Source organism: Gossypium hirsutum, chromosome D12 (assembly GCF_007990345.1).
Source record: "Gossypium hirsutum isolate 1008001.06 chromosome D12, Gossypium_hirsutum_v2.1, whole genome shotgun sequence".
NCBI lineage: Eukaryota > Viridiplantae > Streptophyta > Magnoliopsida > Malvales > Malvaceae > Gossypium > Gossypium hirsutum.
This window is the reverse complement of record NC_053448.1, coordinates 57,874,157-57,888,166: the sequence shown is the minus strand read 5'-3', so window position 1 is coordinate 57,888,166 and position 14,010 is coordinate 57,874,157. Positions and strand designations below refer to the sequence as shown.

Below are 14,010 nucleotides of genomic sequence, written 5' to 3'. Positions count from 1 at the left end.
ATGGAATCTCGTTTTTTATCACTAAGATTTGATAGGTGTAAGAATGGGATTGGGAGGGTTATTGGCTAAAGAATCTTAATGCAAGAAATTAAAGGTTAATGGTAATGAATACGACTTTGACAATAATCATAATTTTCCAATTTCCTATTGATGTTTAAAATCTAGTTGTCGTTCATGCTTTTTTTCTTAATAATTTAATCCTTTCAGGTATTGCATTATGACCAGAAACTTACCATAAAAATAATAATAACAAGGTAGTGATGTGATATATTACATTCTTAAAACAATTAGTATTTAAGAATATAAAAAATGCTTAACTAAATGAAATAAAAGACCATCATTAATTGTCTTCAAATCTCTGGATATTGCAGTAAGTGGAAATAGAACGGGAAGGCCAAAGGAATCTTTTGCCTTTCTTTTGGTGCAGTGAGGGAGGCTGAGGTGAAATGAACCTTCTTTTTCATCATTTCCTTTTTCTTTTTCCTCGTTTGAGAACGCGTTCATATTAGTCACGGGCTCCAAACTGTGCTTCAGTGGGCGGTTCTACCGGCTCTCAAAACCATGAGCCATGACCCATACCACTCTCATTTAATTACTTTCTTGAAACCACTTAGTACTTACTAGAAAAGTTTATTACTATATTATGTACCCATAAAATATATTATATTTTTAAAGGTAGACAAACTATCAAACGTAAAATGAATATTAAAAATATTACAATTATGTTATTAAGAGTTAAATTGTATTTTGCCTCATTTAAAAATTAGGTAAATTAATAATTTTTATATATTGGATTAAAGAGCAAACTAATTTATTATGTTAAAAAGTTCATCAACTTATACTATTAAAAATTGGTGTTATTAATGGAATAATCAAACAGTAACACATAACACGTCACTATTACCTCATGTTAACGTGTATATGTATCCATTTTTAACAATAAAAATAAAAAAATTTAACAGAAAATTAATTTATTTTTTAATTTAACATTCCAAAATTAATTTACTCAAAATTTTAATGAAAACAAAACGTAATCTTACTCATACTACTTGGCTGAATGGTACTTTCAATTATCTCTCCCACTCCAAGCAATAAACGAGATGAGAACCGTAGGAACGATTGAAACATCTCGTCCTAGTTGTTTACACTTGTCGGGCCCTGTTAGTGAAACATGCCCCAGCTGCGAGCATGTTCCCCCTCTCTTTTGCTTCTTTTATTACACGACATATTCCACACTATTGCCTTAACCTTCACGAGGTTTAATAATTCTGGTACTTTATAATTCTTCATGGCCACAGGAGGTTTTAAATATCATGTTATTTAATTGAAATAATAACAAGCTGGTTACATGCGGCTTGCACTAAGATACTGACAAGTAACAAAATAGAAAGGATAATATAGGAGACAAACCAGGTGATTTCAACCTGTAGAGTATAAAATAAACAAAAGAAATGAATGCTTCCTATATACAAAATGTTTTTGCCACTAGAGTCACGGCCACGGGACCAGACACTGTAGCATTAGAGCATTGAGAAATTAGACATGCTTCTACTCTGTGATGAAAGATGGTCGGCATATTATATATTTTTTTAAAAAGAGCTGAATTATACTAATGTTTCATTCCCCATGAAGATACATAAATCCAAAGAAATTAAACTTCTTTTTCATATAGTGTTACATTTATTCAGTATCAATCCAAAAGGAAACAACACTACAACAACGTAAATTAAACAACCAGTTACCAAGAAAACATTGATCACTGCAAACTAGACCTTAAGAACATCAAAACCACGCAGCACTAAGAAGAGAAAGAATTTAGAGAACTGATTTAGCGACATTGGAAGCCAGAGGGTACTTTCTTTGAGCAGACATTAAGAAGCAAGCTGAGGGAAAGTGGGACATTAAGGTTGATGCCCAAAATATTAGCTTTGATTGCCGTGCAAAGGCAAACGGCAGCTTCAAGATCAGCAAGACCTTGGATGAGAGAGCAGCAGGGTTGAACAGGAGGCGTACCAATGGTGACGTTGAGCAAGCCACCGAGCAAATCAGCACATACACCGAGTTTAAGAGCATCTCTAGGGCACTTGCCAGAAGAAGATGGGGAGGGAGTGGGGTTTGGCTTTGGTTTAGGTTTAGGTTTGGGGTTGGGGGAAGGGCAGGAACCACAAGCACTCACCAGGGAAAAGAAGAGGATGTTGAGTGCAAAGAAGAGGGCTAGTGATGCCGTTCTTTTTGAACCCATCTCTCTGGCTCACAAAACCCTAGCTAGCTAACTTGCTTTTAAGTGGAAGAAGTTGAGTATAGGAGAGAGAGTGTAGCATAGGATGGAGAATCTAGAGTAAAGGTTGGGGGGGTTTTATAGTGACGGAAAAGGAGGGTAAGTCGGTTGATTTTGACGATAGCTAATTAATATACATAGTAAAATGTGAATGCATATATTTGAAGTTATTGGGATTTTATTATATTAACAAACAACGGCCGACATAAAATTATGATTTTAGCTGGCACAAGAATAAGAATTTTTGGTGTAAGTTTGGATGTTTGTGATTGTATGGTGGGGGAGCAAATTGCCATGTTACGTCAATCATTCAATCTCTGCTGAAAAAGGCCCATTATTCGGGGTCTCCCAAACCCAATCTCATATGAGAGCCCAAATATACACCACCTATCTTTGCATTGGCTCCTCTAAGTTAATTGGATCAAAGCCCTAATCAATGAACTAACAAAGGCAAAACTATCTTATAAGACCCCATAATTTGCCCAAGTGAGAGATTTCATCACCATCGTAGAATTCTACTTTTGAACATTATAGAAATAACACGAATGCAACATATTTTCTTTTTATACAATGTTAAGAGTAGGAATGTAAATAATAAGATTTGAATTCATACCATGCATTGAATTTTATGTAAATATAATAGCAACATAAAATATGACACGAGTGATAACTCTTATGGGTCAAAGATGTAGAGATAGAACACTAAACATTTTTAGGACAAATAGTAATATTTAATATTTGATGCCATGACTATGAAGTGAAAACACGAGGGTTTTTCATCTTCTATGTTTGATAAGTATGACATCCATACATGAAGGCCAGATGAGGTGTTGGCCATATCTGTGGAGCGAAAACTCGACTGACTTGGAACTTCTTTCATTTTCCTTCGATCATTTCATCAGTGTCTTTAACTTGCATTGTGGAGCCAAACTAGAGTGCTTTCTCTCTTTTTTTACTCTTTAATTAACATCCCATTCATGCCCGAGAAGCGAAACTCGAGACTTGTAATTACTTTAATCTTTTTTTCTTTTTTTTCTCTCCCACCCTTTAATATTAATGGCTGTGAAGAGAAAAATAAAATTGTTGTTGGCGAATGGCGTCCACCCAATTATTGTGACTTCCCCCAGTTGTGGACTTCCTTAGGTATTAGCTTAATTACTATCTTCCATTGCTCTAATTATTACATAATCAAACTCCTTCCTTGCATCTCTCAACTCAGCTTCCTGGAATCTACATCTTCCTCTTTTTTCCTTATATATTTTCTCTTAGCACTTGTGATTATCAATAATTGTAGATATACTCTCTTCTTCTTCTTTTTTTTCCAGAAAATGGGTGACATAAGAGCTCTGACTCTTTAAAATGCAAAAATCACGCTTTAAAATTTATAAAATTATATGTTTGTTATGATATTCACTATTATCGACCCATAATTTGATTGGGTCCGGGTTGACTTCTACACACCTGCACGTAAGATCGCACAATGTGACATCGCACACTATCACATAGGCGAATTCCCATCGTATAAACGCGTGTTAAACCTAGAATAGGGTACGTGTTGACATGCATGAAACCTACTCGGATATCACATTAATGAACAGTAACCATATCATATAAATACGTAACTTTACCATCTAAAGAAGGGAGAGAAAAACATTCAACAATGTTATCCATGGTAAGATTGCACTCAGGCCTTCCAAAAAATTGATAAAATAATTTATTTAATCATTTGAAAAATTATAAATATTTAAGTTAATACAATGACGAAATTACATTTTAACTCTCAAAAAAATATAATTTAGTTTTGACCTCTTAAAAAAAAGGTTTTGCCCGTTTATGATTTCAATATTTCACTGAAAATGGCTTCTGAAAAATGACTTGCTTTTTTGAAAAAGCTAATATTTTGTGGTGTTTGGATGAATCCATGTAAAATATTTTCGGTTGTTTGACAGATTTCTTAAAAATATTTCATAAAAGTTGTTTTCAATAAAACAAACATACATTTAAGATTCTATTGAATTTTCATGATTTAATTGAGTTTATTATATATATAAATTTATATTTTATATTGTTCTTTGTAAAACAAATATGACATAAATATATTTGTTATAAAATATTATAGTGCAATTTCCTTTTAACAATCAAAATTTATTTTATAATAAAAAAATATCTTGTAATAATCAATGTCATATATAAACCTAATAATAAATAATACTTAATTAAAACTTAATTTAAATTATATGAGAGTATATATTGACACATTAGAGTTATAAGGGATAAATAAAGCTAAGCATTATTTAAACAAATACTCATATTTATATAATTAAAATATTCTTATTTTTATATTAGGTTAAATTTGGAATTTAGTTCATGTACTTTTATTTTTGGATTATTCTTACTTTATAGATATCAAAATTCAGGTTTAGCTGTTTGCATTATTAAAAATATTTTGTTAAAGTCATGTTCATTATAACATCATTTTTTTAGTTGCATGAATATCGAATATTTTTTTATTTAAAAATGTGACATTAACAAAATTAACAAAAAAATCTAACAATGCTTACAATAGGATTTGGTTTTCAAATCTGAAAAGTAGATGGACTAAATTCTAGAAAATAAAAGTACAGGAACTAAATAACACAAACGACTTGTTTTTTTTTTTTGATCTATAAGTCATTTTTTGTTGATCAAGCTGTTTTTTATGAAACAAACACAAAAAAATGCAAAAATTTTTTTTTTTTCAAAATCTAATTTCAATGAAACAAACAAAGCTTAAATAACACTATAAATTTAATCTTGATTATCTCATTATATTCCAAAACCTATATCATTAAGGAATTAAAAATAGCTAGATCCCTAATAACTAACTTAACTATATGTCAAGCCATAATGTTGGTCTTGACCACGTATCTGAGTTAGTGTGTCATCTCATAATCAAATCAAACAATGTACCAAAGGATACGATAAACATGTCGGTTTAATTGCCACATCAAATATGACTTCGTGTTGGTTTCAAAAATATTAATGCGTGGTGGACGATGAAATCTTTGGTTACCCTAATTAAGTCCTAATATTGTTCTTTTTATTTTTTGGTTAATTAGGGTCCCAATATTGTCTTAATAATGATAGTTTTTTCTTGTAATTTATAGTCTCCAATTAATTTTTTATAGGTCAAATTCTATGGTTAGTCAGCATAAATTATGAATTTAATTTATACATATTAATTTGATTAATTTTAATTATTTTATTTTTCGAATTTTAAAATTTCAATTCAGATTCAAAAAATAACAATTAAATTTGTTTGATTAAATTTCACTATATTAGTCGCATACTATTTGTAAAGCTATAGATTTAGACTTTGCTTTCTAATTATATTATACTTTTCAAATTTTCAATATTGATACAAACGATAGTTGTTAAACCTATTAATTAAATTTTTTCTAATAATATATTAATCATATGAAATTTTAAAATTAATAACATAACTTCACAAATTTAATAACGCGACTAAAGTGTAAAAATTATAGAGCCTAAAAAAAGAACATATTAAAATATAAAGACTAACCCAAAACTGCTAATTGATAATCAGTTTGTTTGACCTATAAGAGATTGTGCCGTCCATCCACGAATTAGGATATAAATTATCATTCAAAACCAGTAGCACGCTTTTTTTTTTTTTAGGGTAAAACCACTAGCATGTTTTCAACTGGGGACCCTCCCTATTTATTTTTCTTCTATGGTGCAGCACCCAATCATAATGTTACAACTGGATTAATTGATTCTCTCTCATCTATTCCATTTTTGAAGTTAATAAAGAGCCTATGACACAGCCACTTGTTCATATCTTGTCTACTATAGTAGATGCATTGGCTCTTGGAGAACTCCAAGGAATACATGAAATGTATTCTTTATTCTAGTCTACACACCATCCTTAATAATACATATTATACCATAATTGTTATCCATTTGTGACCTTTTCTTTCCTTTCTTGGGTTGACAATGTGAGGCTATTCATTTGCTTGTTAACGAATGAAATTAATTATACGGTATAAACTATAAAGCTCATTTGTAGTTATCGGTAGATATATATGCCTTCCATTTATGAAATATATGATTGCATTAATCACCTTTATGGTTCATGATCGGGTTTTTTACTAAAATATTATAAAAAAATAAAAAATTACCAAAATATTATACATTTTTTATTGTTTACCAAAATAATACAAAAAAAACAGAAAAAAAGACTGTGATTGATGTGACGGGACACTGGAGGAGGAGCTGTTAGAGGCGGCACCGGTTGTGCCTCTGGCAGAGGCGGCACTGGCCCTATAATGGTCCCCATTCGGCTGGTGGTGGGGGGGGAAGAGAAGGAGAGGGAAAGAAGAAGAAAGAAAGAAAGAAAAAGAAAGAAAAGGAAAGGAGAGGGAAGAAAGAAAAAGAAGGAAAGAAAAGGAAAGGAGAAGAAAAAAAAAAGAAAGAAGAAGAAGAGGCAAGGAAAAGAAAGAAGGAAAAGTAATTTTTGTTTTATTAATTTAAATTTTTTGTAATATTTGTGTAAAAAATTTATGTTATGTACATTGTATATATTTTATTATTTTATTTAGCATATATATATTATGAAATTTATTTAGCATGAAAAATTCATATTATGTACATTGTATGTTGATTAGGAATTTTTTTATGAAATTTATTTAGGATGTTGTATTTAGTTTTTTTTAGAAAAATAGCATTAAAAATAAAATGATAAAAAATATGTTTAAGAAAACATAAAATACAAAAAGAAAAAAACGGAAATTGTATATTCACCGAAAGTAATAAAATCCAAAAAAATGGTATATTTAAAAAACACACTAAATTAATAAATTTCAAACATAATGTAGTAAAATAATGTAAAATAATAAAATTAAAAATTATGGTTTTTTAAAGTAATAAAATGTGGAGAAAAAAATACGAACAAATGGCCGAAATAAGAGTGTTTTACTAAATTTTTTAAAAATTCAGAAATAATTAATACAAATATTTCAAACAAAATGTACTGAAATAATATAAAATAATAAAATACGAAAATAATATAATTTTAATGAAAGTAATAAAATTCGGGAAAATAATACGAGCAAAGGGTAGGAATAAGAATTTGTTTTACACTAAATTAATTTAAAAAACACACTAAATTAATAAATTTCAAACATCATGCACTGAAATAATGTAAAATTATAAAATTAGAAATTATAATATTTTTGAAAGTAATAAAATGCGGAGAAAAAATACGAACAAAGGGCCGAAGTAAGAGTCTTTTACTAATTTTTTTAAAAATTCAGAAATAATGAATACAAATATTTCAAACAAAATGTACTAAAATAATATAAAATAATAAAATACGAAAATAATATATTTTCATTGAAAGTAATAAAATTCGAGAAAATAATACGAGCAAAAGGCAGGAATAAGGGTTTTTTTTTACACTACATTAATTTAAAAAACACACTAAATTAATAAATTTCAAACATAATATACTGAAAAAATGTAAAATTATAAAATTAGAAATTATGATATTTTTTAAAGTAATAAAATGCGGAGAAAAAAATACGAATAAAGGGCCGAAGTAAGAGTCCTTTACTAAATTTTTTAAAAATTCAGAAATAATGAATACAAATATTTCAAACAAAATATGCTGAAATAATATAAAATAATAAAATACGAAAAGATTATATTTTTATTGAAAGTAATAAAATTCGGGAAAATTATACGAGCAAAGGGTGGGAATAAGAGTTTATTTTTACACTAAATTTTTAAAAATTTATTTTGAAAGTAATAAAATTCAGAAATAATTTTTAAAAATACAGAAATAATATATTTTTATTGAAAGTAATAAAATTCGGGAAAAAATACGAACAAATGGCCGAAATAAGAGTTTTTTACTAAATTTTTTTAGAAAAAAAGAAATAACTAATACACTTCAAACATAATGTACTAAAATAATGTAAAATAATAAAATATGAAAATAATATATTTTTATTGAAAGAAATAACTAACTTTTTTTTGAACTTGCAGGCATGGCAATGGCTCCATTGATTCAAAAGGGTATACACATATCTGATGCGGCTAATAACGCTGTATGTTTATTATTTGTTAATCACGAGTTCTATTTAAAAAGGATATACGTAATATATAGAAATATATCATGTTATCATAATATTTTTTTTTGTAATTTAACAATATCAGGACTCGTACCGAGTAATAAGGGGCCGTGTGAATGGTTTAAAGAAAGCTCCGGATGCACGATTGATGCTGTACTTGGAGCAAGCTGGATTTGGGTCAGCAGCATCGATCCTGACCTTCGACTTGCGCTATGATTTATTATCTGCGCTAGTGGAGCGGTGACGTCCTAAGACCCACACTTTTCATTTTCCGTGTGGGGAGTGCAGGGTGACCTTGGAGGATGTTACGATGCAGCTTGGGCTCCCAATCCACGGGACTCTCGTAACGGGAGTATCTTCATTTACCGATCCGGCTGCACTTTGTTATCAGCTACTTGGAGACTCGCCAGATGACGAAGAGTCAAATTTTACGAGCTTAAAATTTACATAGCTGAAAGCCAAATTTGGACAGTTATCAGCAAATGCCACTGAAGGCGAGCTAATGTGCGCTACTCGAGTGTACATCATGCATATCCTAGGGGGAGTACTGATGCCCGATGCAAACAACAACAATGTGCATATGATGTACTTTCCCTTATTAGCTGATTTGTCCAATGTCCGCTCGTATAGCTGGGCTCCGCCGTTCTAGCAGTGTTATACCGGGAGCTTTGTCGGGCGACAAACCCAGATGTTGTAGACATGGGCAGATACCTCACATTACTGCAGTCCTGGGTGCTCTATCGAATGCCATTTTTGGCATCGATTAGTCACCAACCGTATGTTTATCCACTAGTAAACAGGTGATAAAATATAACTTGTCATTATTTCTAGTCATAGTATATTGACTAATGTTACCAACCCTAAACCCTATATTTGTTTTTTATAGGTAGAGTCTTTATCTGGGTATTGGGAGATCGCACACTGTCTCGATATACCACTCATGATCGAACAGCATACTGGGGAAGGGGTAAGCTACTATTCTAATATTCATGACATCTTACTTTCTATATCTTACTCACACGTTATGGCTAATTATAACCATGTCATTAATCATGCAGTTTATATGGATGCCATACTGTAGGACCGAAATTACAGATGTGGTACCCTCGTCTGTATACGTTCATTCTGAAATATGGTGCAATAACGCACTAATTATAAATTTCAATGTAGTCGAGTGGTATCACGGGGATTGAGTGCTACAACAGTTTGGCTGCATCCAACATATCCCAGATCCGCCATGCGAGGTGGGGGTGGTTCACAGCATGAATAAGAGAGGAAAACCGCAGTTGGATGGCGCATTAAGCACCGAAAATTTGTTTCGCTGTGGAACGATTGGATGCGTTGAAGACCTCAAATGGTTATGGCTTCCGATTCGCAACCATCATTAGATTACATACAATGGTACTATAGTTGCGGGAAGCTATATATCATTGGAGGCCAGTCGACTCTAGTCCCTCAGCACATGCAGCAACCTGGGGGATCGTACCCAATGACCCCGATGGAGGCGGAGCCTGTGGCATATTATGCTCCGGAAGCAGAGCCCGAGCAGGAGCCCTAACCAGATCCCAAACAATCACATTCACATGTGGATTCAGATAGCTATCATCCAGATTTTGCGGGTAGTGACTATATTCCGAGCTTCTTAGGGGGCGAATATGGATACGAGTTTGAACTCTTTGGATCCTACCCGCCGCAGTACGGCATGCCCGGCCCGTCCGGCCCATATCCGCAACATCATGGGACTCCTTCTGGTTCAAGTTCGTTGATGCCGAACGAGCCACAGGATTTTTCCTCTATGTTTGTCACACCCCTACCTGTGCCGAATGATGATGTTGATCGTCGCGAACACCCAGAACGTGACCGTCGACCTCCGAATAAGTATACCCTTAGGACCACACCATCGAACCATCAATTTTAGGGGTTTATTGCACTTTTTGTACATTACAAAGTTTGTATGTTTTGTATAAATTTAATTATTTTAATTTTAGGTATGCTTACTACGGAACTGTTTTGTATAAATTTAATTATTCTAATTTTGCATTATATTAAAGCTGAATTTAAGGTTAAATGGCTCCATTTTCGATATAATTTTAATAATTCCAAATGCCATATACTATTTTATAACTTAATTTAAGGACAATTTAAGCATAAGCATAAGCTGAATAATTTTAATTATTTCAAATGAATTATACTTTTTATAACATTACACGTAATAATTTGACAGCATTAGGTCAATTCCGACCCGATCCAGACGACTGTCCAACATGAAAGTTTCGCCGAGGGCATTTATTCTGACTATGACCACTTAATTTGCATAGTCCACAACGCTTACCGTCTGATTTCTCCCTAATGTCCATTTCATTACGGATTCTGCTTGATTGCGGATGACCTCTTAGATTCCTGCGTAGCCCTCTGTCTGGGAGAAGCTCGATCGTGAGCTCGATCGAGTACACATCATCGACAGATTGTTCAATACATTTTCCCAGACACGCAATGTGAGCTCGATCGTGTACACATCATCGACATATTTTTCAACATTAAGGTTGACTTTATCACACGCTGTCACGACATGCGCACATGGATAATGAAGTGTTTCGAACTTCCTGCACTTGCACTGTCTGTTCCGGAGATCAACTCCATAGGACCTAGTTGGTATACCAGGTCGACGACTGATGGTCTTAGTAACTCGAAACATTTCCAGTCGTTGTGAATATATTTCTACATTCATTGACCTCGCCATCCGACGGTTTGCCAACATTACATCCCTTACATGTTCGTCAAACACATGTCCCGCCTCCATTTGGTCGACTTGTTGCTGACCCATTCTTAGCATCAATGTAGCTAGCCCGTAGAATGTAGCAGAAAAGACAGATGCAATCGGAAGATGACGTGTTTTCAGCAAGATAGCGTTGATCGCCTCGACTAAGTTTGTCATTTGGCCATAACGAAAGCCCTCGTCAAAATTTTGAGCCCATTGCCACGGCTCTATTGTGCCCAACAATTGTCGGAAAGATGTGTTCTTCTGCCCCTCCAAGTCACTCTCAAGTCGGATCATTCTTTGGCGGAAAATATGTGGCTCTAACTCGTACGCTGCATACGTATTAAGAAAAAATAAGTTCTAGTAACTCGATAACATAAAACATTACAACTTATATTGAAAATATAAGGTTATCATTTACCCATTGCCACGACTTGTCTCTTCCAGTCTGCATTCTTATAATCTTTGTGTAAGTTAGCCGCAATGTGATGGATGTAGTAAATGGACCACCATGGCACACCAGGATGCCTAATTGCTGTAATTAAACCTTTTCCTCTGTCGGAGATGATGCAAATGTTATCGTTGCTAAAAACATACCTCCGCAGGTTAGTGAGGAAGAATTCCCAAGACTCCAAGTTCTCTTTAATTACGATGGCAAATGCTATCGGGAGCACATTTCTATTGTCGTCTTGAGCAACCGCAAGAAGTAGGATATGTGTATATTTTCCATATAGCCAGGTCCCATCCACTTGCACAAATAGCTTGCAGTGGGGAAATGCCCGCACACATAGATCAAACGTCCAGAACATCCGATGGAAAATCCTTTTTGCCGACTGTAACTGGTCGTCCGGGCCCTAATAAGGCATTGTCTGCAACTCAATCATAGTCCCCGGTATGTACTCCCACATAGCAGCTATCCATCCTTATAGCTCGTTATACGACGAATCGTAATCCCCATACAGTTGCTCCATTGCTATCTGTTTAGCTGTCCATGCCTTTTGATATGATACTCGATACTAGAATCGTGCTTGCATCTCAGTAATCAGTACCAAAACTTTAATGGTCTGTATGGCCTTCACCATTGGCATGATACAGTTATAGATAGTTTTCGAATCAAGTTTTTTTTTATCTTCTGTCATACGTGTTGATGTGTATGTATGAGGACCAACAAATTTTCGTATCTCCCACATCTGAGAACTTTTAATGAATGCAACTCGTACCTGCCAATTGTAGCCTTTCGCTACCTTCCAACACTCCCCAATATATATTGTCGGAGTAGACACTGCGACTTTGTAATCCACTGATATGTTCATGCTGTACCGTTTAATAGCAAATACGTACTATTCTTTACAGTTGAATCTCTGGCCTATGAATAACTCATCATGATCAGAATTTACGGCCAGCCCATGAGGATGAACTATTTCAGGGTACTCCGGAAACTCAGCTACATACGCTGCGTCGGGGTCTATGAGCGACATGTGTGGCCCAGGATTATTGTGTATCAAAATACGTCGCATCTGGTCCCCGACCGAAGAAGCGTTAATGTTTCCATCGTTGTTGACATCTTCAGCGTCACTATCGTCAGGTACATTGTCCACATCGGGATCACCGTCACTATCGGCCTCTTCATCCCAATGATCGCTACCACCTTCTTCTTCACCACCAACCACATCAATATCGGGTGTAATATTCAGATCGATACCGATCTCACCCATAGTCGATTCACTATCAACGTATGATATTGGAGCCACCATCCACGGTTCTTGAGCTCCGTGTTCTTCATCAGATGCATTGACATATTCATTTTGCTCCATACCGGCTAAATCAGCAAGTAAGTGAATCGGTGCATTCTTGTTACTCCCATTCCCACAGTAAAGAGCGACCATTGTCTCCACGTCTTCGTCGTCTACAAGTTCCATTTTGGTGAATTTGACCGGATTTGTCGAAACTGGAAACTTGTAGAAAATTTTTGATATCTTTCTCTTACAACGTCTAAGAATTTTTGCATTAATCCTTGCCTTCATTTCATCCAACGAGACATTTCTATTAAATCTCATTGCTATTTGTTGCCGACATTCAAATACACATCCAACACTTGTTGTCAAGATGACTCCATCGAAATAAACACATACAAAAAACTTATTATCCATCTTCAATATTCAGTCTGTCAAAAAATAAACAAAATCTCAAAAAATATCTCCAACGGTAAATAAATTACTTAAATAAAAAAATTAATGTTTCAATATGCAATTTTTCATCCTTAAGCTCATACTTTTTCAGTTATCATTTTGTACATGAACAACGTTTAACCACTAACCCTAATAACTAACACAATAACAATAACAATAACAATAGATTTATACTCAAAATAATACTAACTAAAAATAATAATTAGTGTTTTACTAAAAATAATAACTAACCATAATAATAATACTAGTTTTTTACTAACAATAATACTAAGTAACATCTAAACCCTAAAAACTAATAATAATAATATTAACTAAAACTATCAATTTGAGTTTTTATTAATCTTAATAACTAAACTAACAATAAAAAATAATAAAAATTATACAAAAAAACATAACAACAAGATAATCAATTATTTTTAAAAAAATACCTTTTTTTCTCTTCTCTTTCTCTCTTTTTCTCTCTTTTTCCAGCAGCACCTCCTCTTTCTCTTTTTTTTCTTCTTATTTTTCTCCTTTAGCTGGACGGATCTGGTGTTTATAACACCAGTGGTGCCGCCTATGGGAAAGACACCTTTGGTGCCACCAATCCCATCCGGTTTTCTATTTTTTTTGTATTATTTTGGTAAATAATAAAAAATGTATAATATTTTA

General features: G+C 33.2%; 1 protein-coding gene across 1 annotated transcript; it reads right to left on the bottom strand.

The window, feature by feature from the left end:
* Positions 1–1,641: 1,641 nt before the first annotated feature.
* Positions 1,642–2,343, bottom strand: LOC107946937 (14 kDa proline-rich protein DC2.15). The gene has a single exon (XM_016881447.2). It carries the CDS (start codon positions 2,240–2,242, stop codon positions 1,829–1,831), a length of 414 nt encoding a protein of 137 aa, XP_016736936.1. The 5' UTR covers positions 2,243–2,343; the 3' UTR covers positions 1,642–1,828.
* Between the last annotated feature and the right edge of the window lie 11,667 nt (positions 2,344–14,010).

Bases quoted from the DNA above. Each gene is read 5' to 3' on its own strand.
- LOC107946937 (XM_016881447.2), bottom strand. From the start codon at position 2,242: ATGGGTTCAAAAAGAACGGCATCACTAGCCCTCTTCTTTGCACTCAAC.